This window comes from Miniopterus natalensis, chromosome 5 (genome assembly GCF_054644295.1).
Source record: "Miniopterus natalensis isolate mMinNat1 chromosome 5, mMinNat1.hap1, whole genome shotgun sequence".
In the NCBI taxonomy this organism is placed as follows: domain Eukaryota; kingdom Metazoa; phylum Chordata; class Mammalia; order Chiroptera; family Miniopteridae; genus Miniopterus; species Miniopterus natalensis.
The window spans coordinates 77,446,827-77,474,806 of NC_142085.1; the positions used below are offsets into that span (position 1 = coordinate 77,446,827).

The following is a 27,980-nucleotide window of genomic DNA, read 5'->3' on the forward strand; positions in this document are numbered from 1 at the left end:
ATGAACAGTCAAGTGTTTGATTTTCAGACTTGATTATTTACACTGCCAAAATACCTCGAATGATTACAGGTTTCCCATTTCAAATAGTTACATTAAGTACCATTCAACATTTTGTAAAATACTTTTTAAGTCCCTAAGTGGGTTAAAATTATATTATTTTTCTATTATGTAGAATAATTATTATGTTTATTGCCCAAGAGGAGAATTAGCTCCTAGAAATGAAGTCTTGGTTAAATTTTGCTGCACATTACTTCAAACACAATATATGGAAAAAAATTGAGCTCTTGGAACAACTTTGTAAAATAATTCAGAAAATAATTGGTATAAAATGCTGTAACCACAGTATATATTTAACGTTTCCTCCAATAATCATTAAAAATGCGGTTAAACCAGACTTTCTTTAGCACTCTTATTTTTATTCTGTAATAACTTTTAAAAATGGCTTTTCTGCACCCAAACTGACCATATTTACTCACAGTTTGCCCCCTTGTTTTGAAAAAGTGTAAAGCAAATATGCACACATGTTAATTTATTTGAAGTTGAAATGCACATGCTTGTTCTATTTTAAGAGAAGCCTGATGGTTGAAACATTTCATTTGTCAGAAGCTTAATAGAAATATTTCCTAAGTGTGCAATGAAGCCAGTAATAAAATAGTGGTAAATGGAAAAATTATACTTGTTCAAAATCCATTAACTATTTTATAGCTATATAGAACCACATAAAAATTTAAGACATGTTCTAACACACAAATAGTCAAATAAAATATTTGCATTGATATAAAAATGTTTTATTAATTTTTATTATTCTTCCCCCCATCGCCCATGCACAAAATGGAAAAACACATTTGGGCCAGATATTATGGTTATCAAAATGTTCACATGGCTGACCCAAAATTCAGGTTATTATTCTTACCCTAGGAATAATAAAAGTAAACTCAGAGAACCATTCCTTTTGTCTTTATCATCGGGTAACCTCTACGCTCCAGAGAGGAAAATGTTGGCATGCTTATCTCTGTCTTCCAACGAATTATGTAAATTCCAGGTTCCTGGAAGTATTGATTATAGATACAATATATAAATTTAAAGTCAGAGAGACAAGAGTTCAACAACAGGCTCCTCCATCCTTACGTTGTGTGCTTATTACCCAGAGTTTCCTCATTGACAGAATGGAAATCAGGATAATGCCTGCCTTGTGAGCTGACAAGAGGATATGATACAGGATCTGGCACATAGTAAATGTTTAATAAATTTTACTGCTATGTTGCTACATGAGGAAAAATAACTTTAAAACATGGTGATAAAAGCTACTTTTACTGGAAACTTACTAATGTGCCAGGCACCGAATGAGTATTTAACACGCATTATCTAATTTTTTTCGTGTGTTTGTTTCTTTTATAGATTTCAGAGAGAGGAAGGGAGAGAGAGAGATAGAAACATCAATGATAAGAGAGAGCCATTGATCACTGCCTCCTGCACGCCCCCCCCCTGGGGACAGAGCCCGAAACCCGGGCCCGGGCCCTGACCTGAACCAAACCATGGCTCCAAGAGAAGGTGAGTAGATAGTCGAACTCACCAGAATCACACAAATCTGATTATAGCTATAATCATCCAAACATCCAGGGATTTAGCAACATATCCAAAAAAGGCCATGCCAATGTCTGATTCACAGTTTTACAATTTGGAACAGATGATACCTATTTTACATTCACAATATACACCATATTCAGATGACACCTATTTTACTGTTTATAATATAAATGCCCTTGAACCTAGAAGTTACAATATGTTATTACTGGAAATTACGGTTTATCACACAAAGAATCACAATAAATATTTGCTTTTGGTTAAACTCCACCTTTGAATTTTCTATTATTTTATTCAAACAAAGGAGCTATATACATGCACAAGGTATGAATAAATTTCACCAGGAAAATATTACTTGTATTTCAAATATTAAGAGTTGGAATATCACACTCATTGAATCATTGAGTCAATACCGGAATTGATTTCCTGCCTCAAGTTAAAACAAAATTAAGATAACACTGGCATTGGCTCTAGCAACAGCTTAAATCCTGAAGCAATGCTGATTTATATACATGCAGAATTGGGTTTTGAATCACTTTTAATGTATTTATGTAACTTAAGGTTCTGTTCAGAGAAAAATGCCAGCTATGTTTGTCTTGCCTTTTTCTAAGTCCATCATGAAATTGTCTAATGAAATCACTCAAAAATATTCAGAAAGACAAAATTGCTTAGTTTTTCCCTGCTCAATAGAAATAAAAAGTAAGTTATTTCCAGGTAGTAAGCTGAATGGCCAAAATTACAGTGCCATTTTCTGCCTCATGCTGTGCCCATTTAGCAAAACAGAATTGGTCACCAGGTTCTTAGCATTGCTTTTCAGAGACGTCATACGCACTGCAGAAGAGCTGACCAAGTAGCTGGTGGATCTCTCCGGATAGGACTTCCTCCCACAGCAGAGCTGGCTGTTGAAGTGCCTCCTGAAGCTTTCACTGAGTAAATAAAGAGCAAATGGGTTGACGCAAGAATTGCAAAAGCTAAGAATCCGGGCGACTAAGGTGACAATCATGTGGCCCAGAGACGGATCAATCTTGTTATAGTTGAAAGACCTATACAGGTAGAGGATGTGATTTGGAAACCAACAGAAGGCAAAGCAGCCCACAAAGACCAGCACAATTTTAGCCAGGCGTTTCCGAGTTTCCATCTGCAAAACACAAGGCCCGTTGGTTAAAATGAAAATGGAGCCAGCCACATCCGAAACATCGTAATACAATATGGGTGAGCTTCTGATAGCATGCAAATGCCTCCAAAAATGTAAAAACCATTTATTTGCCTCAACAACTTGATGATTTTAACAATTTGATGAAGACTATTATGGTCACTACACTATTTCCATTCATAATATGTGACAGTTTATACAAGACTAGATGATAAATTATTAAGAAATGGCTATGTCTCTTTGTGAAAACTGTGATCTTAAAAAGTCTCTTATTTTTAAATATTTTCCTTTAGCTTAAGGTTATTGTGCTCACTTTAATTACCAGTCTTTTCTGGTGGTATTAAATCCATTGAATTGATGAATCACAGAATATATTCAACCTTAATTTTTTTAAAAATTAGAGTATTTTAATAGGAAAAATACATCTATTAAAGTAAGGTATAACTTTTTTTAACCTTTATTGCACACAAAAAGCCAGGTTTTAAGATTTAAATTCCAGACTCACATAAATCAAAAGCACCTGAAATAATTAATCCTATAAGCATTACTGTGTTGCTTACCTTTAAAAATAAAAATACAGTTTTCCTTATTTTCATAAAATTTACATACTGGGTCTATTATTTTATAGGCAGGTCTTCAGGAATATGACAGACAGTTCAAATATTGGACATTGATCTTTTTTAATCTAAAAATCATTTTCTAATATCTAGAGTCCAAGTTTAGCTGATATTTGCCTGATTTAAGTATTTAAATAAGGCAACATGAATGTGAAAAAAAAAATTATCAAAAGATATTGTTAGTAAGCGATATACTTTCTGAGCTAAAACTAATGGTAGTCAACTAGAATATGCCAGAGGAGACTGGGAATGTTTAGGAATCAAAGAGGTCTAATACTGGCGAGTAGTGGTGAGTGGTGACAGCAAAGAAAGGGGACGTGAAAAGGAGCCCAGTTTAGAAGGCACGACGGGGCGCCCCAGATGTTTCCCTGTGGCAGAAGTCAGGCGGCCCGCAAGGCTAAGCAGGGGAGCGTGGGCGCAAGGATTTCGTGGCGGTCTATACCTGGGCCTTCAAATGCTGCTGGCATTGAGAGTACCTCTCAACAAATGCCAGGCACAATTACCCAGCCTGAGCTTGTTTAAGTCTCAGTAGGGAAATTTATAAAAACAAGGCAGAGCTAAGGCCATCAGAAAAAAATGATGGTGGGGAGGGTAAGAGGAACCCAACTTTAGAAACCTGATCAAAAACTCAAATACCCAAACGGAGAGAAAAATCAGATCTCAAGGCTCTGACTTAAAGGATTATATAAAAAGTAAAAAGCACATAACCTGGACATTTTTCCTTCAATGATGTCAGATATTTAGGTAATAAATATATTAATTTATCTAACAATTACTTTAATGATTGGTTGATTTTTTTTGAGACTTTGAAGCAGACATGGTTCTCGGAAGTTGATGCTCATCAGTAAACAGAAGTTACCTTCCAAGCAAGAAGCCTTTATGAGATTCTGCTGTTGCTAAAGGGCCCAAAACCCCAGCTGGTGCCTCCAGCTACAATCTAGCAAATTTTAATGATCAGCAGTTAAACTTGTCTTCATTCAAATTAGGGAACAGTCACCTATAGCCTCCCTGTACCCTTTGAAAGAAGTTCCTTGCTAGGAGTGCAAAAATGTGCAACTTGAAACTTTGTCCCATAAGTACAGTGTTTCCATCTCTTCATGGATTAACATACTTTTTCCTTAAATTAGTGCTGCATTTTCTTTAAGGAAGAAAGTATGTAAGCTGCATGTTGCAACTTTTAAATTAGTATACCATCTTTACAGGAAAATCTATAAAGTTGAGTTAGACCAAGTAGGACTTCAGCACCAGCCTACCTTCGATCACTCCCACGTTTGCTGCCCGGTGCCCAGAGCCTCCCATTGGGCCTCCTACCAAACCTAACCCAGACCCGGCAGCATCCTACAGCCCCTCCCTGATGACTCTTCTCCCAGACTTCCTGTCATCCTTAGAGGACTAATGGGAGAAGAGACAATAATTAAGTTTATACTTAAACTGCGAAAATTTTCTGGTTTATTATGTGATTATTTGCATAAATATTTGCATGTAAAAAAGTTTGTTTCAAAACATTAAATTTTAATGGTTGTAGGCCCAGAGGGCAAAGAAGTAGGACTTCGGGGGACTTTACAGAGCTATGACATAGCCACACATTAGAGACCCCCGGTGCCCCTTCTAGTTCAGGCCAATGCATGTCCCAGTCAGTGCCCTCTGACTCAGTTCTAATCATTCCTGGAATTGAGAGCCCATAAAATTGATCACAAAATAGCAGTACTGCAGCTAACCAGGGCACCCCTAATACACGCACACGCACACGCACACACACCAAGCTTACCTGCTTTTTGGTATGTTCATTGTATTCTGCTGGAAGATTATGTGCACTTCTAATTAAGGTCTTTGCAATATGATAATAATAAACGCTAATAATAGCAAGGGGTATGAGGAAATACACCAAGAAGATGAGCACCGAGTGAATCTTGGGGTGTAACTCGTCAGTCTGAGGGTAGGGTACGCACGCCGTGAAGCTACTGTTATCCAAGCTATCGATTTGCACCACTTCGGAAAACACGGCTTCTGGAACAGCCAACAGCACCGACACCGCCCAGATGCCCACGGCCTTCGCGCAGGTCCACAGCGCCGCCCCCGACGCCTGGATGTCCATGGGGTTCACGATGGCTCTGTACCTGGGAAGACAATATGCCTCAAATTATGAAAGAAAGGAGGGGGGGCATGAAAGAGGAGGGAAGAAGGGAGGGAGGGAGGGGGGGGAGGGACTATCTGACAAGCAGAAGGAGAGAAGTGTATTGTGGAAGCAAGAGAGAGAGAAAGAATTTCAAAAAGAAGTCTAGGCCCTTGCATCAAATACTCCAAAAGTAGAGAGAAAAATCTTGAAACCAGAGCCTGTGTCTTCTCTCTGCTCTACCTGTAATGCAAAACTCAATGCCTGCCCCACAGTAGGTTCTTGATAAACCTTTACTGAACAAAGAAATATGGCCTGAGCAAAAAGGAGATGCTTCATTAAGAATAGAGTTGGTAGAGCGGGGTGGTAGCTGTTGGCTGTTAGGTTGTCGTGACCGTGGAAGTGAGAGAGGGAGAGGCCCAGTCTGCCGATGCCCAGGCTGGACCAGCCGTCAGAACCACCTAGAGAACTGAAAAAAGAGAGTATTAGATTCCGTCCTAGGCTCACGAGCACGAGTCTCTAGGATGTAAAAAGAGAGATTCTGCATTTTATCAGATTTTCAAGTAGTTCTGAATATAAACCAGGTTTAGAAACCGCCTTTTGAGAAGACTGAGTGGGGCAGCGAGCGTCCTTCCATCTCCCTGCGGCGCAGGGGCCGGTGCAGCACCCTGGAGAGCGTCAGGAACCCAGCGAGCCCGCGGCCTGGCCTCTACAATACGCCGTATCATGAGTTAAGAGTATGGATATCACAGAGCAGCGAAACTTACTCTGAACGAATTTACTAAATTTGTCACTTAAAAATATCAATGCATCACCATATAATAGAATGGCTAAAGCTATGAATAACCTTATTGAAAATAATGTAGTGTGTGGATGTCACTTTGGAAAGGATGAGAAATACCTTTCTCATTACAGAGGGGTCAATATTCTAGTTGTTCTTGACCGGAAAAAAATCACTTTATTCCTAACTCATTACAATGTACGCCTTAAATTACACAAACGTTTCATAAGGAGGGGAATGATCACAACTTATGTTGACGAAGACAACAGGTTGGAACTAGCCGGTCTATGAATAAAGAGGTTGAGGAGAGGCTATAGGTCTCAAGAGATTATCATCATTAATTGTATAAAAGTCTCATTTTCCTCTCCACTTCAATGCCTATTTTCTGATAATTAACTGCATATGTGAATAAATACTCATTTGAATTAGTGAGTCATTTTTCATCTTGACACATAGATGATATAGTAGTAGTTACACAGCAATCCAGTTTAAAAATGCTTTCACATTATTTCACTTGAGAAAATAATCCTGTGCTGCAAAACTGATTAGTGTGCCCATTTTACAGAAAGCTTACCTAGACTAAGGAATTACATGATGTTTGAATGATTACAGAGCCAATAGCGTACAACTCCAAATACACTCACATGTTATAACTACAGATTCTGTGGTTTAAACTGTAGCACATTGCAGAGAATGCAACTGAAGCATTAATTCTTTACCTACTCTATCCAGTTTTAGACAGTTGATCTCCTGTCTTTTTAAAGCCAATGGTATTTTTTCACTGCAGAGACTTAACTTATATCTGTAATTATGCTTTCTTAATTTAATGATCATGTTGACAGTAGAGAAGCTAAGTCTCAACAGTATCAGCAAATAATGTTTCATGTTCTTTTAAGTCATCTCTAAAAGCTGCATTTTCATAGAATCTGTGTAACTGTCTATAATCATTTCTAGATTGTGCTTTCATAATCTAAACTGGTTCCTAATGAGATGTTAAATGTTTGGTTCTCTCTTAAGATGTAGTTCCTTTTCAAAAATTAAAAATTTGAATTAAACCACAATTAATAAAATGTAGTTTTTCAAAATCCCCCCACAATTTTCATAAATGATAAATGTAAAAAAGAAGGTCTGTATTGGAAGTTAAAAAATATTCTTAATGAAAATCTGTATATGAAAAAATTAAAACTCAAAGGAATGAAGGGAAGTGCTAGGGAGAAATAAAGGTTTTGTGTTTATTTCTGCTCCCCATGAAGACCTAGGAGTGACTGGAAATACAAGATGCTGCCAAGAACCTCAATATATCAGTAGTGTTTACAAGGAGTAGAGTATGGACCTAATAACACTTAATATTTTATATCGATAATTAAAACAATAAGTTAAGATAGCTCATTAAGTTTGAAGCAAGCAAAATTAAGCTTGATCACCACTTTGGAGCCTGAAAATGAAAATAGTTTTGGTCATATGGAAACAAATGAGTATAAGGAAACAGAACAACCACCGGTAACAAATAAAAGGATGTTTAATGAAGACACGTGTCCTTTTGTACAGAAAACAAGCAAATGAACTTTGGAAATACCAGGTTGCCAGTGTATTTGGGATGTGAGTGAGGTTCTCCGAAAAGCTGAAAGCAATCTACCAGTTACGTGCCACGTTATCTAAAACCTACACAAGACCTTGGAAATCAGTGAATCTTCCTGGGCAATCTGCAGTTGAAAGGGCCAAGGTAAGTTATTTTGGGTTTTGAAACACACCAGTAGGAGTTGTACTTCAGGTGACAACTAACAAGGAAAATGTTGAACTTGACTGTCTGACCTCATGGCTCAGCCGGAACAGATGTCAAATACATCACTGCAGGCAAAAGAGGAGAGGGACATCTAAGAGGGTCCTTTTGTGCCACTGAGAAGTGTGCAAGTAGAACCGGCATAAATGACTAAATGGGAGAATTGTCTGCGCTGTGGTGACATGGGATAGTGCCACAGGCAGCAGACGGGGCCCTGGACTGAGCACCTAGTTGCCTCATCAATTACCTGGGTTCCCTGCTCTCTTTGGGTCACTGTTTGCTCAATACTCAGAGAAGAGGTAATAGGATCCCATCTTAGGACCCTCAGCTCTACGGTTGAAGACATTATTTTTTTATTTTGCAAATAAAGAAAATACTGATTTGTGGGCATGTCTTTTGTACTGTTTTATCATTTTCTCCAACTTGAACATTTGGGCATAGCAGATGCAGAACTAGCGCTCAGATGCCGTAAGCCCCAGCCTGGTGCATTCTCTATTTATATGGTGCGTCCCAAAGGTTTCTGATCAAGGTGGAAACCTTCAAAATCTATAAAGTAATATATAAATTATGGCAATAGTGTGAATATTGTGAGGATTATAAAGCACTAATTTAATGTGTGAATTAGAAGGGAACAAGAAATAAGCTGGAAGTATTGGAGACTGATGAATCAAATATATCTGATTATTGGAGTCAGATATAAAAACCTTTATTTAACAAAAAACTATATAAATTCAAATTAACTAATAAATTAAGTGCAGATTACAATTCATCCTGTTTCTGTGGTTATGTAAAGACAGCAAGTAAGCACTTGTTATGCAAAACAAATTGTCCTTCTGAATTGGCAGCTAGAAAGCTCTCAGACAAAAGTACTGTAGGGCTCACACTGTGTGCAAGTATGGGTCACTTTCTATTTTTACCTTTTATTTCCCTATACATGGTTTTCCTCTTTTTCATTCCCCACATATGTTATTTGTATCTATCTTTTAGATGCCTTAAATTCTTTTGGGAGGAGTTGAAAATAAATGTCATGACTCTGGAAACATGGGTTACCTGTAGGGTGAGTGTGAACCACTCTCTTGGGTCTGTATGGCCAGCCCGAACCCCTCTAGAGTTTAGAAGCTCACTCAGAGAGCGCATCTCAGCTATTGCTCAGGCTACGGACCAAAGAAGAAAGGAAAAGTCAGTACCTGAGCTTCTGTCCAGAGCTTTGGTGAGAAGCCAGCAAACAGAGAATGGCACTGCCTTTCACCACTGCACAAGGACTGAGAAAAACCTGCCCAAGGACTAGACTGTGTGAGACCCAGGGCCCATATTTGATGTGTTTCAACAGTTTAACAGATAATTATAGTAAATAAAATCTCTTTGCGTTGCTCTAACATGCAAGTAATGTTAATGATTCAAGGTTCATATCTAAGAGCACTAGCTCAGGTATGGAATTAAATATGTTCATCCTAACTAGCAAACAAAAGCCTGAAATTATTAATACACTAGCTCTTTAGTCTGATTAGATGCAATATTATGTTTGCATTCAACCCAACATTGGCTCTATAGCATCAGAAAAACAACATACATGATACATTAAATTAATAGTAATTTCACTTTTACTGTTTTATAGAATTTATAAATGCATTTTAGTTAACACATATAAAAAAAACAGAATAAGGCATTGATATCCAGTTTTGCATCTGTAAATACACAAAATGATAAAGTTTATAGCTTAGCACTAGGAATCTGTGGGAATTTTTGCTGTGAAGAAAAAAAGAGAACTCATTCTTAAAAGTTACCTGCATTTTTATTATGGGATTTTAGAGGCCAAAAGGTCTTCAAGGGTCCAAGAAATAATATCCTAAGTCTGGAATGCAGCTACTGTAATAGATAGAGAAGAAGATGTCTATAATGCCAACCGTAAGCAAAGTGTGGCTTATGGGGCTCCACCTGCCCAGCATCACGGCACAAGTCCCAACAGTGGGGGGTGGATGTGTGTGCGTGTGTGTGTGTGTGTGTGTGTGTGCGCGCACGCAAAACTGGTAGAAATGATACAACACACGCTATGCAAAAACTTTTAATCCACTATTTAATGCGATCAAGCAAAAGATTACATTTTCTTAACATAGTAACAAAAAAATTCATCAACATAAAAGTCAAAAGTGAACCGATAGGGCCACTACCACCATTTCGGTTTATGTGCCGTCTCCCCTCCCATTCTGGTTAGGAAATGCCTCTGAGGCACATCCCCAGTGAGCACAGGTGATCTTTCCTGAGGTGGATCGACTGAAATGCCTCAGAAGAATTTGGAAAGTCAAAGGTTAATAATCACAACCGCCACCCAGTGTTAGCCGTACCACCCATATCAAACAAGGTGACTTGGGCCTCGAGGTAGCTTCATAAATATCGTATTTTTTATTTCAACCTCTGCTACTTGGTGATGCTGTCATCAATGATATGTAATTAACATTCCACTTCACACTGGGACACACTTTCCAAAATCTAATTATTCTTTTCTACATTACTGTGATCTCTTTCTAAACTCTCTACCTCTATTTAGCTCATCTCATGAAGAAAGAATATTCAGTTTGGTTTAACAAGCAATTGAATTTATTTGTTTTAAAACTCTAACAACAGCTTATCTTTAGTGTTCCTATTGCTACAACTACTACTTAATTTTGAATTCAAGGTGTGTGTTTTTATTTGGCAGTTACATTTATGACCTTTTTTCATTCTATTGAATCTAATGAATAAGCCTTTGCAATTATTTTTTTCTTACTCTTGGTGCCCTTTTAAATGTAATTTTTTAGTCTGCCATTAAATAGAAAAAAATCAGTAATTTCTTACACCTGGGAAAGTAGTAATGTGGCTCATGGTGAAGACTGCAGGCCTGGAGCTGGGTTCAAATGCTGGCTCCACTGCGAGATCAGAAAATGTTGCTTAGTCTCCAGCCCTCCTTTCCTTTAAAGGGGTAATGATGATAGTGCCTGCTTCGTAGCAGTGTGAGAACAATGAACTCCCGAAAATCTTAGCACAGGGCTGTGTGCAGTTAGTCTTATTCTTGCTTCCACATCCACTAGAAATTAAAACACTTGGTGAGATGAAGTACGAGGAGATCAAGTGCAAGTGAACCCTTAGATTACTGGGCCCTGGATGAAGGACAGCAGTGTGTACGACATACAACAAACCGTTTCCGAGCCACTTACGTGGCTATTAGAGTGTATTGTGTGATTTCATCACCCGTGATTTCAGCTGCTCAATTTATATTTCCAGATACACACTGATAGGCAAGAGCAGCCTCTGGACCAAGCAGAAGAGGCAGCCCACCTTTCTTTATCATTTTTGTGAAAGCCTCCATGCTTTATTTTACAAAGTACCTGATGCACATAACCAACCAAAAGTCAGTAAATACGTGAGGAATGGCACTTTCCCTGACCTTTGTCAGGGCCGATTTACCTGGGTGTCTTCGTGACAAGAGAGAAAAGTGGTGTGAAATAAATTCAAGGCCTGGCTCATGTTACTAATATTACCTTTAGAAATGAAAGCATAATGATAGTGATTTTAACTACTATAGTGATAACTATAATTATGTCAAAAATATTCGGTTTGAAAAGACAACAGCTCTCAAATTTCCACTGAATATTTTCTCCCTTTAATGAAGACTAACTCTTAATCCCAACGTGATGTAAGGGTATTATTGCAAATACCAGGACATTAGGTGGATTTTGTTTTCATTAATAGCCTAATATGTAAGTTAAAGAGGGGGAGAGCGGACACCACTTCAATCACAAATAGTTTATCTAAATAGCCTGAGTAAACACCTCATCCCCAGGGGAATTAGACTACAGCTCCAGGCAAGGATGCCCATTGAACATCACTCTAAATTTGGACATGCCCAATTTTGCCCCCACTCCCATCCAGTCATCCCTGCTGTTTAAATGCCCAAAGGCACGTTTATAGAGAGCCTGAAGCACTGGCACTGGGCCCAGGGTCAGCAGGCCTGGATTCTCCTCCCAGCTCTGCCAGGGAACTTACATTCCTCGAGCCTCAATATCCTTACCTGGAAAATGGTACAGTTGGACTAACTGATCTGCAAGGTAGAGGAATGGGCACTTCCCACCCCTTAGCATATGCGAAAAGCAGATTTGATATCCAAGGTGTATTTTTACAACACTGTTTCAAGATACAAATATCTGGTACCTACCTGTTTGTCAAAAAACAAACAATATATCACTTGACTTGAGGCATTAAAACAAAAACAAATGTGTCAAGTCATCTGTCAGAACAGTTACTATTCTGGCTGGTTTTGCTTCAAATAAATAACAGAATTTAGTTGTTAAGCGTAAATGATGTTTCTCCTTACTTGGAAAAAAGTCAGAAATCAAACATTTCCCTAAATATTGAAACAGACATTCTTACCTATCAGGTTGTAAAGCTTCTAAATAAGCAAACTGTACACCTAAGGTTTTAAGCACACAGAGAAGGCTTATGCAAGACAGTTACACTGTAGCCCACGTCTCCTACAGCTTTTCTAGGAAGTGGAATAAAGATCCCAAAGTGGGTGGCAGGGAAGACGAAGACTAGGCTGTGCGATTTTAAAGCTACTTTCAAACTAATGCAGTTTTCATTATTTTCAAAGTGATGATCCTCGTCTGTTTTTCCAAGCTTCACGTGTCAGTAGGCTTCACCTTCCCCTCTCGTCCCCAGATGCCTCGCCCCCTCTCCTCGCAGCCTTGCCCCCCCCCCCCCCCCAGCTCCCCAGGTGCGCTCGGGCGCTCCCCACCGCCCGGCCAGCCCAGCGCTACCTGCGCCCTTACCTGTCGGCGCTGAGGGCGGTGAGCGTGAACACCGACACCCCCACGGAGGTGAGCTGGATGACCGGGATCAGTTTGCAGCCCACCTCCCCGAACACCCACTCGTCAAAGAAGTAGCGCGAGGCGTCCACGGGGACGCAGGTGAGCAGCAGCAGCACGTCCCCCGCGGCCAGGTTGGAGATGAAGATGCTGGGGGCGCTCCGCAGGGCGCTGGCGGTGGCGAAGATCCGCAGCAGCAGAACGTTGCCCAGCAGGCCCACGCTGATGAGGAGCAGGTAGAGGGCCGGGACCACGCAGCGGATCGCCAGCTCGGCGCTGACGGCCTGCGGGGCGGCGGGCGAGCCGCTGAGATTCCCGCCCGCGGCCGCGGGGAGGCTGCGCCGGGACTCGGCGGGCATGGTCCCCTCCCGGGGCCGCGCGGGGCTGTCGCGCCAGGTGCCCTGAGAAGCGGGCTCCGCGGCAAGTTTAGGGCGTGCGGGGAACGCGTGGCGCTGCGCGCCGGAGGGGCCGGCCGGGGAGGGGTCGGTCCACGCGCTCCGTGCCTCGCTTCTGGATGGGGCGCACCGGCTCCCGCTGGCTCCGAATTAAAAAAAAAAATGCAAAGCAGTTGGCGTCTTTGCTGCAGTCTCCACGGGGCTGTTCTCGCTCTTTCCTAGATGAGAAAGGCTCCTTGGTGAACCAGACCTACCCCTCGGGTTAATCAAAGTACCTGCCCCTGCCTTGGAGAGTGGACGAAGTCACCCTGTCGCTGTCCAGCGACCCGCGGCTGAAGCCCGCTACCTAGCCCGAGGCGGCGGAACTCGGCTCAGCCCGGGGCTTTGCATTGTGTTTGCAGTTTGCCGTGTCGCGCGGGTTGGAGGGGACTGAGAGCTCGCCCCCTCACGCCGTGTCCCTGCGCCCAGCCGCCGTGGCCGCCTCCGCGCAGGAGCCACACGCCAGAAGTTTGTGAGCCTCTGAGGAGTTGGAGGCTGGCAGCGCCTGTCGCTGTGACACTGAATTTAGGAAGGAAAACCAGCGACACAGGATGAAGGGAATGAATGGAATTCCCTCCCCACTTCTCTTCCTTGACCCACGTTTCTCACTTCCTACAGCTGGCATATTATTTTTAAACTTCTATTGTATTGAAGCCTATAAAATGCACAATCCTTAAGCACAGAGCTCGAACTAACCACCGTTCAGAACCCACAGGCTAACCACTCTCCCTAAGGTAACCAGCGTTGGCTATGCCTTTTATCATCCAAGGTTAGTTGGTCGCTCTTGAGCGTAACTTAAATGGCGTTATACAGTATGTAATCTTGTGCGCAGCTTCTTTCACTCAACACTGCATTCATGAGATCCACCCATGCTTTTTATGTAGAATTTTTCACTGCTGTATAGTTTTCCATTATAAATTTACCACTGTTTATTTACCCCATTTAAGGTAATTGACATTTGGATTTATAGTTTTAGATAATTTAAAGCTGTTTTTATAAATGTTCTTGTCGCCGTATTCCGGTGCACATTTACATCCCAGGTGTGGATTTGCTAGGCTACAATGATTATGTCCAACTTTAGCAGAAATTGACAATTTTTCAAAGCAAATTTCAACTTTTGGAGACTTGCTTGACAATATCTTTTAAGGCTAAACATATGTATGCCTATGACTTAGTAATGCCAGCCCTAAGAATACTCTCACTCTCCCCCATATATATATGTGTGTGTGTATATATATATATGTATATATATATATACATATATACATATATATGATGCTATTTTAAATAGGATGTCCTTAAGAACAAAATAACTTCCTAATTGACACCATCAGAGCCTAGTATAAACTGTATCATTTTCTCTTGTGTTCAGTTTAGTCTCCTGTTGTTTAGTTTATCATGGTCTCTAAGCATGCACAATCTATTGCTAATGTTTTCAGTAAGAAGTCACATCAAGTGATTGACCTGGAAATGAAATTAAAAGTGATTAAGGACTAGGAAGTTGGAAAATTAGTGATGGTTATTGCTCAGCAGTCAGGCATGTCCCATTCCACCGTATTAACTTGAAGACCAAGAACAAAGGGATGGAAGCTGTTAAAGGATCTGCTTCACTGAAGGCAACGAGACTAACAAAGTTCAGAAAGGGTCCTAAATCAAACTTGGAGAAAACGTTATTAAGGACCTGGGTTGAAGACCAGACACAGAAACACATCCCTCACAGCCCCGTGGCAATCACGACCAAAGCAAAAAGGTGTTTGTTTGTTTACGGGGGTGGGGGGGCGATGGTAAAAGAAAAGCCTGGGCCTGACTACAATGCTGAACTTACTGCTAGCTCTGGGTAGTTTCAGCAACTCAAGAATCATTATTTATTATATAATGTGAAAGTGAGTAGTGAGTCTGTGAGTGCTGATGTGAAGACAACTGAAGAGTTTTTAGAAACTCTAGATAAGCTGATTGTGGAGGAAAATTACTTGACAGAACAAATGTTCGGGAGATATGAAAGCCTCCCTATTCTGAAAATGGATGCTATGCCACCTAGATTTGTGTAAGTGCACTCTGTGATGTTCACACAACAAAACCACCTAACAACGCACTTCCCAGAATGTAGCCCATTTGTTAGGTGCTGCGTGACTGCACAACACCAAGGGCACAATCCGTGAAAGAAAGGATTGATAAGCTTGACTTAATGAGCTATCAAAATTAAATACTTCTGCTTTGCCAAAGATATTGTCAAGAGAATAAGAAGATACATCACAGACTGGGAGAATATTTTATTCAGATCAGTGAAAACTCAACAGTATGAAAACAAGTAAAGCAATTTAAAGATACGCAAAAGATCTATCTGTACCGACACCTTACCAAGGAACATGTAAAGATTGCAAATAAGCACATGAAAAGCTGCTCAATGTCATATGCCATTAGGGAATTGCAAATTAAAACAATGATGCAGTCCCCTTTGTTTATTTTTTCCTTTTGTTTCCCTTGCCCAAGAAGACATATCAGAAAAAAATATTGCTACGATAAATGTCCAATATTTTACTGCTTATGTTTTCTTCTAGGATTTTTATAATTTCAAGTCTAACATTTAAGTATTTAATCCATTTTGAGTTTATTCTTGTGTATGGTGTAAGGAGGTGGTCTAGTTTCATTTTTCTGCATGTATCTGTCCAATTTTTCCACACCATTTATTGAATAGACTATCTTTAACCAAATTGTATGTTTTTGCCTCTTTTGTCAAATATTAATTGTCTATAAAGGATGGGCTTATTTCAAGTGGAGACAGACTCATGGATACAGAGAACAGATTGACAGCTGTCAGAGGGGAGGGGACTGAGGGCTGAATGAGAAGGGGGATGGGATTCAGCAAAGAAAAACAACAAAGGCTCATGAACACAGACAGCAGAAGGGTGATTGTCAAAGGAGAAAGGGGAGGGGGGAGATAGCGGAGGGTAAAGGGTGGATAAGTGGTGATGGAAGGAGACTTGACTTGGGGTGGTCAACACACAATACAATATACGGATGATGTATTATAGAATAGTATACCTGAAACCTATATAATTTTATTAATCAATGTCACCCCAAAAAATTCAAAATTTTTTTTTTAAAAAAGAACCATGAGACACTACTACACACCTATTAGAATGACCCAAATCCAAAACAGTGATGACACCAAATGCTGTTAAGGATGTGAAACAACAGAGACTCACATTTATTGCTGGTGTGAATACCAAATGGTACACCCACTTTGGGAGACAGTTTGGAACTTTCTTACAAAACTTAACGTACTCTTACCACATAATCCAATAATTGTGCTCCTTGGTATGTATTCAAATAGGTATGTATTTCAAAATTTAAAAACTTACTTCACACATAATCCTGCACTGCACATGGGTATTTATAGTAGCTTAATTCATAATTGTCAAAATGTGAAAGTAACCAAGATGTCCTTTAGTGGGCAAATGTATACACTGTGATATATACAGACAATGGAATATTACTCAGATTTAAAATATAGGGTATCCCCCAAAAATGTATACACACTTTACAGCTGATAGCTCAATTGATGTGTCTTTCTTTTCAAATTTAACCCATTGGAATTAATAATTATTCAAAGTGTGTATACATTTTTGAAGGACAACACCTTGCATGAGCAAACAAACCATGAAAAGACATGTAGGGAACATAAACGCATATTACTAAGTGAAAGAAGCCAATCTTAAAAGGTTACCTACTATATGATGCCAACTGTATGACATTGTGGAAGAAGCACAACTCTGGAGAGAGTAAAGGGAGCAACAGTTGCAGGGGTTACCCTTGGAAGGATGCAGAGAAGAGGAAGCTCCCAGAAGACTTTCAGGGCAGTGGAGCTACTCTGTCGGGAATCACAATGGTGGATACAGGTCATTACACATTTGTCAAAATCCATAGAATGTATAACACCAAGGGTAAACTCTAATGCAAATTATGGACTTTGGGTGATGATACAGTGTCAACGTAGGTCCATTAATTAGAACAAATGTTCCACTCTGCAGGATATTTATAATGGGGGAGGTTATACATGTGTGAAGAAAGAGGGTATATAGGAATCTATGTACTTTTTGCTTTTTTTTTTTTTTTGGGGGGGGGGTGAACCTAAAACTTTTAAAATTGCTCAAAAAATTAAAAATAAATATGATAAAAATTACATTTATCTAATAAGGTGCTTCATTTTATTTAGATATCTATGTTTATAAAAACTACTTGATAGGATTATCTGCTTTATATTTTACTGTCAAAAGAAGTCTTACTTGAGCTTTTTTTTAAAAAAAAATACACACCTATGGCTGAGACTGGATGGACGTGGCTCAGTGGTTGAGCGTCAACCTAGGATCCAGGTGATGGGGGTTCGATTTCTGGTGGGGGCACATGCCCGGGTTGCGGGCTCGATCCCCAGTCGGGGGCATGCAGGAGGCAGCTGATCAATGACTCTCTCATCATTGAAGTTTCTATCTCTCTCTCTCCCTCTCCTTTCCTCTCTCTGAAATCAATAAAAATATATTTTAAAAAAACACACCTATGGATAAAAAAATTGTACCAAGGAACATCATAATCAAATCACAATGACAAAGAAAAAATATTAATATCAGCCAGTAATATAAATAAAATAATAAACAAGCAAACACACTTAGAGACACAAATAAAACAATGACAAGAGACACTTAACTGGAAGCAATGCAAGCCAAAAGGCAGTGGAGCAGTATGTTAAAAATACAAAAAGAAAAGAAAATGTCACTTAAAATTTTATACAAAAAAACAAACAGCTAACTTTACAAAATAAAGTTTAGATACATAACTTTTCACACATACAAAAGCTCAAAAAGTTATCACCAGCACACTCATACTAAAAGGCCAAAAGAAGTTCTTCAGATATAAGTAAAATGATTCCATCTTTATCTGCAAATATGAAAAAAAGCATGCAAATGGTAAATATATAAACTAATTTCTTATGATTTAAATCCCTTTAAAAGATAATTGAGTAAGTAAGAGTAATATATATTGTGTAAATTATAACATACATAGAAATAAAACATGATATTAATAAAACAAAGTAAGGGAGAAGGGACATGCAAGTATACTCTTGTAAGGTTCTTATCTATATGTGAAGTGGTATCATAGGACTTGAATGCTGACTGGGACAGACTAACTGGGATAATTAAGCTATGTAGGTTGATAGCAATACTATCAGCCCACTTGAACTAATTAGCATTTATAAACTATGTCTCTAAACATCAGAAGTATGTGCATTCTTTTCTACTGCCTACAGAGAATTTCAATGATAAAACATTCTGGGCCATAAGAAAAAGTCTCAATAAATATACAAGAATTCAAAACTTAAAAGTATGTTAAATAACAGCAAAGGCATTAAATTAGAACTCAATTATAAAAGGTTACTTGGAAAATCCTCAAATCGATGTAAAATAAATAAAACATTTCTAAATGACTTATTCAAAGAATAAATTAAAAGGTAAATTGGAACGTAATGAAAACAAAAGCACAATCTATGTAAAGGATAAGGAGTGATTAGAGGGAAATTTATGGTACTAAATGCCTATAATAGAGCAGAATCAATGACTTTAGCTTATATCTTAAAAATCTAGAACAAAAGCAATAAACCCAAAGTAAGCAGAAGAAAGGATATAAGATAAAAGCCAATTCAATGAAATAGAAAACATAAGAACAGTAGAAAAATCAATTAAAGCAAAAGCTTGAGATCAATAAAATTGATATGCCTCTAGCCAGACATCAGAATAGAGAAACACAAATGAGAAATACCAGTAATGAAAGATATGAAGTCAATATATTCTATAGATATTTTTAAAATATATACAATATAATGAATAATTCTATGACAAGAATTCAACAATTGAGAAGAAATGAACAAATTCCTTTGGAAAGAAACAAATTACCCAAGCCAACATAAAAAGAAATTAATAACCTGAATAATCTCAGTAAACAGGCTATTAAAAATTTGAAAACTTTCCCACAAAGAAAATTCTAGGCCTAGATGACATCACTGATGCATTCTGCCAAATATTTATGAAAGAAGTAATGCCAATTTAAAACAAAGATTATAGAAGTACGCAAAGAAAAAAACAAAACAAATGCTACAAGAAAATAAATCAGAGCAAGAAAATTTGATGAAATGATTTGATTTTAAACAAACTCTTCTATAAAATGGAAGAAGAGGGGATATTTCCCAACTCATTCTATGAGGCTGGCATTACTCTGATACTAAAAAAACAAAAATTATAAAAAAATTAAAATGTTAAACTGGAAAACATTTACTTAATACAAAAGAAAGTAATAAATGAGGAACATAAGAACAAAAAAGATTTGAGACATACACTAAAGTCACACAAAACTCTACTACTATATCAGTAATAATATACAATGTGAATGGATTAAACAATTCAATTCAAAAACAAAAGTTTTAAAACAAAAGTTTATTAGAGATAATAAAAGACATTTTATGATGATAAAAGGGTCAATCCATCAAGGCAGTTTAACAATTATAGACACATATGCATGTAACAACCAAGTACCAAAATACATGAAGCAAATAACTGACAGAACTTAATGGAGAAATAGACAATTCAACAATAACAGTTGGAGTCTTTAACACCTCACTCTCATTAATGGATAGAACACTACACAAAAGGGCAACAGGGAACTAGAAGACATAACACTATCAACTAATTAGGCATAATAGACATCTATAGAACAATTTACTCAACAACTGCAAAATAAATATTCTTCTCAAGTATAATTGAAACGTTCTCTAGGCTAGATCATATAACAACATTTAATAAATATAAATTCATCGAAATCACATACAAAGTATGTTTCTGACCACAATGAAATAAAATTCAAAAGCAATAGCAGAGAAATTGGGGGGATTCACAAATATATGGAAATTAAACATACTCCTTGATAACCAATGTGTCAAAGAAGAAATTGCAAGAGAAATTAGAAAGTATTTTGAAATGAAAATAAGTTGCAGCATACCAAACTTACAGGGATGCAGTGCTTAGAGAGAAATTTATAGCTCTAAACACTTATATTTAACAAGAAGAAAAACCTCAATTCAATATCCTAGCCTTTTATCTTAGAGCAATAAAAAAGAAGAAAAGCCTAAAATTAATCAACCAAACAGATGGAAGGAAATAATAAAGATTAGAGCAGCAATTAATGAAATAAAAAATCAGAACTGACAATACATCTGATTTTCACTCTGAATGAATAATGGAGTCAAAATTCAAAAGAAATTTTACAACTTGAAATCTTTGGCCTAAATAATCTGCTAGGTATCTCTCAAAGATAAACAGGATTATAATTTCTTGTGAGTTAGTAGCTCCTAAGAATCTCATTTGAATTTTATATTTGTGTTTAATGGGATCACCACAATGTGATTAGTTAGTTTCCCCTCTTGCAGCATATGACTGGAAGACAGTTCATGTAGGCAAACAACTAGGCCGAGTTTTCAGTGGAAGAAGGTGCTTTATATATATCTTTTTCAAATATGAAGTAAATAAGAAAGACTAAACATTATCTTCAAATCCAGTATAAAGTTTGAATTGAATGAATCTCTAAAATAATTTGATGTGACATCAGCATGCCTCAAATGAACAAGAGTACGATTAGCCTGTCTTTATCCCTAACATTCTTATTACTAAACTATAATAATAAATGTTTGACAATAGGTGACAATTCAGTATTTTATGTCTCATTATCGCCACCTACCGAGTACTGGTCACATTTCATGTCTCAGAAGTCAACTTGCTATAAACACAAAAGGAACCAAATTGAAGTAACAAAAGGATGACAATAGAATGATTATATCTCCAGCATTTTCTTTTCACCCAAACTATTTTAGAATAGGTTCAGTAACTAGGGCAATGAATGCCAGGAAAGAATTAGCTCTAAATTTCATTTATATGTGATAATTTAATAAAAAGAGGCTTTAGCTTGATGAAAATAAAAATTAAGCCATACCTGCCTTACCTGTATCACTGATTTATAATAACAATTATATAAAATAATGCATGTGAAAAATATTTGTAAACAATTAAAAATTTTAAAATGTAAACCACTTTATACAATTTAACCCATAATGAAATGGCATTTTCAGTTTATTTAATTTTTTTCCAAACATTTTTAAAATGCTACTACTAAATTTTTAGTTGAAGCTAGGCTGCTACTTTAGATTCAACTGAGCTAAGCATTTGGAAAAGCTGAAATATTTCACTTCACTGGAAAGAGATTTCCTACATTTGATGGTCTGGAACTGCTTTGTTAGTATCTTTTCATTTCTAAGAAAAATGAAGGAGTTATTTTTATAACTTAAAGTCATTTGTTTTTCAGTTCTAAAGATGCATTGACTCATACACATTGAACATGACCTATGAAAAGCTGGTAGTTCAAACTTCTGATTTTGCTGAAACTATTGAAGAATCATGAAGTACATGAAGAACTTATATGTGGTTAAGTATCAAGTTCATTGATATTCAACTATTGGTGAATTTTATAAAACAGAATGATTCTATATAAGAAAAGTTCTTCTCAAAAACTTTAGCTCTTTCACTACCTTTATGTAGACCTTGTCTGAATAAAGTAATAATCATAAATCAACATAACATTATAATTAACAATAAAGTAAAAATATTTCCATGTATCTGATTAAATACCTCATCATACTCATTTTTTCTACCATATACCTAATGCAGATAGAACACCAGGACTGAGGAATCAAGCAATGCTCACATTGCATATATTCTTATCTATAGTCCCCAACTGTTTAACAAGCAGCTTACCCATTTGGAAACATCTAAATATCTGTAAACATTTAAATATTTGTCATTTTTGCTTGGATTGTCAGTTTTTCCCAAATGTTTCCTTTTCACATAAAGACTGATATATTGCAAATATAAGCCTAGCCAAAATATCAAAGTCAATCACACTCTGCACATGCAAATATATTAATGTTTAACAGAAATATTCCTTTTCCCAATTCCCTCCTACATTCACATTTTCCTGGCTGCCCCTCCTAATCCCCCAAAGGTTTCTCAGCATAAAGAAGCCAATTATAAAATAGGAAAAGCTCCACTCAAAGCTGATATATGCAGTTACAAAGTGCTCTGGAGAGGTTAAAAGATTGATATGAATTTGGTCCACTGGATATAACCTGCAGGGATATTGCCAGAGAAAACAAGAATTTGAATGAGTCTAGGTTGAAAAAATAAATTACCTTATGGCCTTGAAGGCAATCTCCATAGGTCAAGGCTAAGGCTTTTAACTTTGGTGTTGCATGGAGAATCATCTCTATTGCCTTTTTCCCCCGCAGATAACTAAGAGGTTTTGACATTTTTGTGGCCAGTGATCTGATATTTTTTTTTACAAATTGTCTTTCAGAGAATGGGAAGTGTTCTCATTAGTTGAATGGGGTGATTGATCATGCTAACAAATGTCTTTCCCAAAATCCACCATAATTTTAAGTCAAGGTCAGGGTATTAATAAGACTATTACCTTTTTCATATTTATTTTCTCTCTCTGGGTTCATACGTTGGTATGTGTCCAGCTAGTGTCAACAGCAGATAAAAATGCATCATGGTTCAAGAAATGTAGTTGTGTTAATATTTATTTAAGAGGTACTGACCTGATAATGATCATCAGTAAACATTTCAATCAAAAAATGCATTTGTGTCTACAAATACTGAATTTCCATATCAGAAACTTCAATTCAGTGAGAAAAACAGACTAGCCCTGAAACTAAGGGTGGTAGCATAAAACATAATAATCGTAAAGGTCAGTACTATTTACTGATTAGGGTTTATAGGTCAAATATCCAGCTAAACAATTTACATTCATTATCTCATGTCATATTCTTACAGCACTACAAACTCCATATTTTTATCCCTATTTTCCAAGGGATAAAGCTAAATCTAGAGAGGTAAAGTGATATATCTGAGGTCATCCAGCTAGACAATGACAAAAAAAGGGGACTGAAGTCTAGGGAATCTCCATTTGCTAGGCCACGCATCCTGGCAAGGTGTTAGAGGTGCAAGAATTAAGAGTTCCTATTTTCCACAATAAGTGAAACCATATGGTATTTACCTTTCTCTGGCTGGCTTATTTCACTTAGCATAATACTCTCTTGGTCAATCCATACTGTTGCAAAAGGTAAAATGTCCTTTTTTTTTTTTTTATGGTCAAGTAGTATTCCATTGTGCTAATGTACCACAGCTTTTTTTTATCCACTCATCAACAAAATAAAAGAATTCCTTTTTCCTAATTCACCTATAGTCAGTTTGTTCACCAAGGTATGTGCCTGTGGGACTATCTGCTCAAATGGAGTGACTTTTTCCACTTTACACAAAGATCTCAAACGCCCTCGTATTAAGCCCTGCGTGTTGCCAAGCATTCTAGAAATTCAGACAGAAAAGCTTGCTGTTAGCTCAGTTTATCAAGGATGGGAGCATAGACATAAAAATTTAAATTAGCCTGAAAAACAAATGGGATTTTAATGGGGAAGATGAACAGTATTGTGTGTGTGTGTGTGGTGGGAGGGGCGTGGAGAACTGGTGTAAAATAGGGCCTTTTGGAAACTGCAAAAGATCCATATGTGGATAAAAATAACACACCTTTGGGGCATAAGGGATAGTCTGAAGTGGCTGAAGCATAGATTTTTCCAGAAGGATCAGAGACCAAATGAAAAAAGCCAACTTGTGGAATACTCAAAATGCTAAATTAAAGTGTGTAGCCTGTGGTTAGTAAGATTTGGAAAGCAAGAGAAGGTTCTGGAAGGAAACAATAAAGCCATATATGAGGTATCATTCTAGCATTGGGTGCAGAAGGTTTCGAGCAGGTCATATGGCAATAAGAAGACAATCGGGGAATTATTATACCAGAACCAAGCCACACGACTATAGAAGTAGTGGAAGTAAGAGGAGGGATAATTTATACCAGAAAGCAGTTTTGTTCTGTCTTCCAGTGAACCTTAGTTTTTTTAAAGTTCTTAGCTCTAATATATGTCCATGTGGGCACCAAGTTAAAAACACTAAGATCTTTTGGAATTTGACATAGGGGTAATTAATGGTCGTGGAAAAATATTTAAAGACCTTGAATTGCGATTTGATAGAATTATTAAATCCAAGAAAGAACTTTAATATCCATTGTTTTCTGCAACTTCTGTTCTTAAATTTAGTTTTTTAAATTTATGTTTTTTGTTGATTTGAGAGAGAGGGAGGGAGATAGAGAGAGAAACATGGATTTGAGAGACATCCACAGGTTGCCGCCTGTACATGCCCCAACCGGGGATGGAAGCTGCAACCTGGGTATGTGCCCTGACTGGGAATCGAACCCACCACCTTCTGGTGTAGGGACGATGCTCCAACCACTGAGCCACACGGGCCAGGGCTACACCCTCTTAATCCCACAGAAAGATACACCTATTCAAACACCTGCACCTACACCTACACAAAAATATAGCTTCAGCCTACAATTCCTATAGGAAGCTGTACATAGAATATTTGGCTCTAAGGGGATGTTTAGAGTTTTTAAAATCTTGTGTGTACACAGACAGGTAAAGGTCTTCAAAAAAATTCTGTTTGTAGAGCCATTTATGAAGGACTCACCCTTAAACCATACTTCCTCTAACAGTCTTGAAACCCTAGAAGGTTTTGAGCAGGCAGTAAAAGCTCAATGCTCTTGCGTTCCGACCTATCAGGAATCAATGAAAATTCTCTGTATCATAAATGTGACACCAGTTGATTCCAAATCACTCTACCAACTCAGGGGGAATTCATTTCAGCAGGGTGTTGCTTTTGCAAAAGACCTGTGTCATCTGACAACTGAAAAGCAACTTTCTAGCCACCTGTTATTTAAGCATCTTTTTTTATTTTCTTATCCATTTAAGTTTCCATTCATAATTCGGTTTTACATATTTTTAATAGACCTATTGGCATAAAATCATCATTCAGATTATTAGTACTATAAATTTTATCCACTGTTATCCAAATGACCCCATAATTATTACCTTTGTTGTTAGCATAATTGCTTTTAACAAACTATTAACTTCTAACATCATGATTAATAGTATTAGAAACCTGCCACCTCACCCAAAGTAAGTTAGGAAGTCCTATAGATAAAAAGTGTTATTAGAAACTTTCAACACATAACTTCATCTTAAATTGTATCACAATAACGTAAATGCTGAGACTGGTTTCTGTTCATTGTAGTGCGCAAGAATGCCTGCGACGATAAGGTCACTAAAGGTCGCTAGACAGTCACAAGACCTTTCACTACACCTTGGAAACTACATACTTCTAACATTAAAAGCTGGAAAAATCATTTCTTCTGAAACTATCAGAGAATATGTGACAGTTTTAGTTCATATGAGTCATAAAACTCAGATAATTATAGTCAGTAGAATATTAATACAATCATCTCACATATGGTTTCATATTTCACCAGCTCTAGCACATTTGCATCTCAAGATCTATATTAACATTTTAAAGATAAATTAGCACATCTTAATACTTAATAAGTAGAAATTCATAGAAAAATGGGCATTAAATTTTCCTTGTAAAAGGGAGCAAAGGTGGTTTTATATTGGGTGTTCATAACAGGGGAATACATTAATCAGCTTTCAAAAGCTAAATTTGTCTCAAGCTCATTACTATTCAAAGCAATGAATTTTCCCTGGTAACATGTCACAAAGGGAATAAGGAACGGAAGTTCTAATGACAGCCCAATAATTTAGCACAGAGTTTTAATTCCGTAATCTGGAGTTTATGAATCTAAGAATAATTATATACACTAAAGCTTGAATCTACAAGCATTTCATAAATTAAAGGAATGCTATGTATATTGTAATATAAAATACGATTCAATATATATTGAAATTAAGAAGCAGTCAGACTATACTGCTTTGCCAAACATAAACAATCATTAACTTTCCCCACACTAAGGCATGCAACAAAAGCATTTATACTTTCTCATTATGTCCAACATTGAAAAATTATAATGAATTGATGGCTTGTAGAACTTATAAAAATTGAGGTGAAGTCAAGAATAAGCACTGACGAATGAGTAGTATGAAGCTGAGCTCCTGAGTTTGAGTGTACAGCAAATAATTTCACAGAAACCACAGACTACAGATACTTGGTTCACAGAAAACAAAAAATAAAACTGGCAGCCACAAATAAAAAATTCAGTATTTTTCAGAAAAAGATGAGTATGAACCTCCAACTAATAAATCTAAAGGACCCAGTTACAGTGCATAATGCTCACTATCTCCTTGATATAAACTGAAATAACCTGAAAATCTAAACATATTGAAAGATATGTGCTAATGTGTTCATATTTGTAGTCATCACTAAGTTTTTAGTAAAAATATTAATCGTGTTCATGTAGCCTAACTTAATATATAAGTTCCTCATTTGTTAATGGCAATTTGTGATAACTTCTGATAAGAGCCCTCCGAAGAAGTCATGTTTATATGATGTAGATTGTCTCATATCAGAAAAATCTCAGTTGAAGAATTACCCTAATACTGCCTCATGTTTATCTAGGAATCGCTCCTAAGAGAAATGTCCATGTCTAAAGATATTTTGAAAGATGTGAATTATTCAGAAAGTCTCAGGAGACCTAGAAGCTTTTGGGAAGTTGATACAAATCTAAGACCTAAGAAATATTCCATCTTCTGGCACATCTGAAGGACAAACACCTCAGATGCCTTAAGTTATCTTTTGTCTTGTTTGTTTTTTTACTGCAGAAGGGACGATTGTCTTTCTCCACCAGAGATCAACATTTAAGGAGCCTAAAATGGATTAAATTTGAAGGGCAGAGTACTACAGAGGTGGGACCCAAAGAGAGAGAGAACTTCAGAGGCCTGCAGGGGGTCTACTTGAGATTTTGACTATGTACTAATCAGATCATACATGAGAAAAACATCTCGTTACCAGAGGAAAAAACACCCATAAAAACTTGAAATATAAACAAGGCTGAGAGTAGTTTGTGTTTACACACCCAGAGTGGAAAGACCTTGTAATGCAATGCTCATCCTGTAGAATACTCAGAGGCATATTACTTTAGTTATGAGCCTAAATTTGTCCTGTACCACAAGCTAATCTAAACCCATCTAAACAATGCTTAAATCAAGCCTCAAGGGTGTCCTTTTGATTCCAGTAACCCTATCTGTATGCCAGTGCAAATTTTAACACTATTTAAAGGAAGATGATAAAATGCAGCAACCAACAAAATGTCAGGTATTCAGTTAAAAATTATCACGTTAAAGAAAACACAGAAATATATAACCCATAATGAGGAGAAAATTGATCATTAGAAATAGACACAAAAAAGTCAGAAATGCTGGAACTAAGAGAAAAATATTAACATTCTGACTAGAGAAATGGAAGATTTAAAAAAAGACCCAAATTCAACTTCTAGAGATGGGTTGGCTCTAGAAAGTTTGGCAAATTTTTTTCTTAAAGGGGCAGATAGTAAATATTTCAGGATTACGGGCCATACGATCTCCATTGCAACTATTCAACCGACCAACCATAGACATTACATAGATGAATGGGCATGACTATGTTGCAATAAACTGTGTTTTACTAAAGGTATGTCTAATCAATGGGCAATA

At 37.3% G+C, this 27,980-nt stretch overlaps 1 protein-coding gene across 1 annotated transcript in view; it reads right to left on the reverse strand.

Annotated features, from left to right (window-relative positions):
- Positions 1-729: 729 nt before the first annotated feature.
- Positions 730-27,980, reverse strand: part of NMBR (neuromedin B receptor) — a 36,967-nt gene continuing 9,716 nt past the window's right edge. Inside the window, exons 2-3 of the mRNA XM_087817190.1 lie at positions 5,123-5,471; positions 730-2,722 (exon numbers count right to left, since the gene is read on the reverse strand). Coding sequence (XP_087673316.1) covers positions 2,321-2,722; positions 5,123-5,471 — 751 coding nt within the window. The 3' untranslated portion in view covers positions 730-2,320. The remainder of the gene's footprint in view (positions 2,723-5,122; positions 5,472-27,980) is intronic.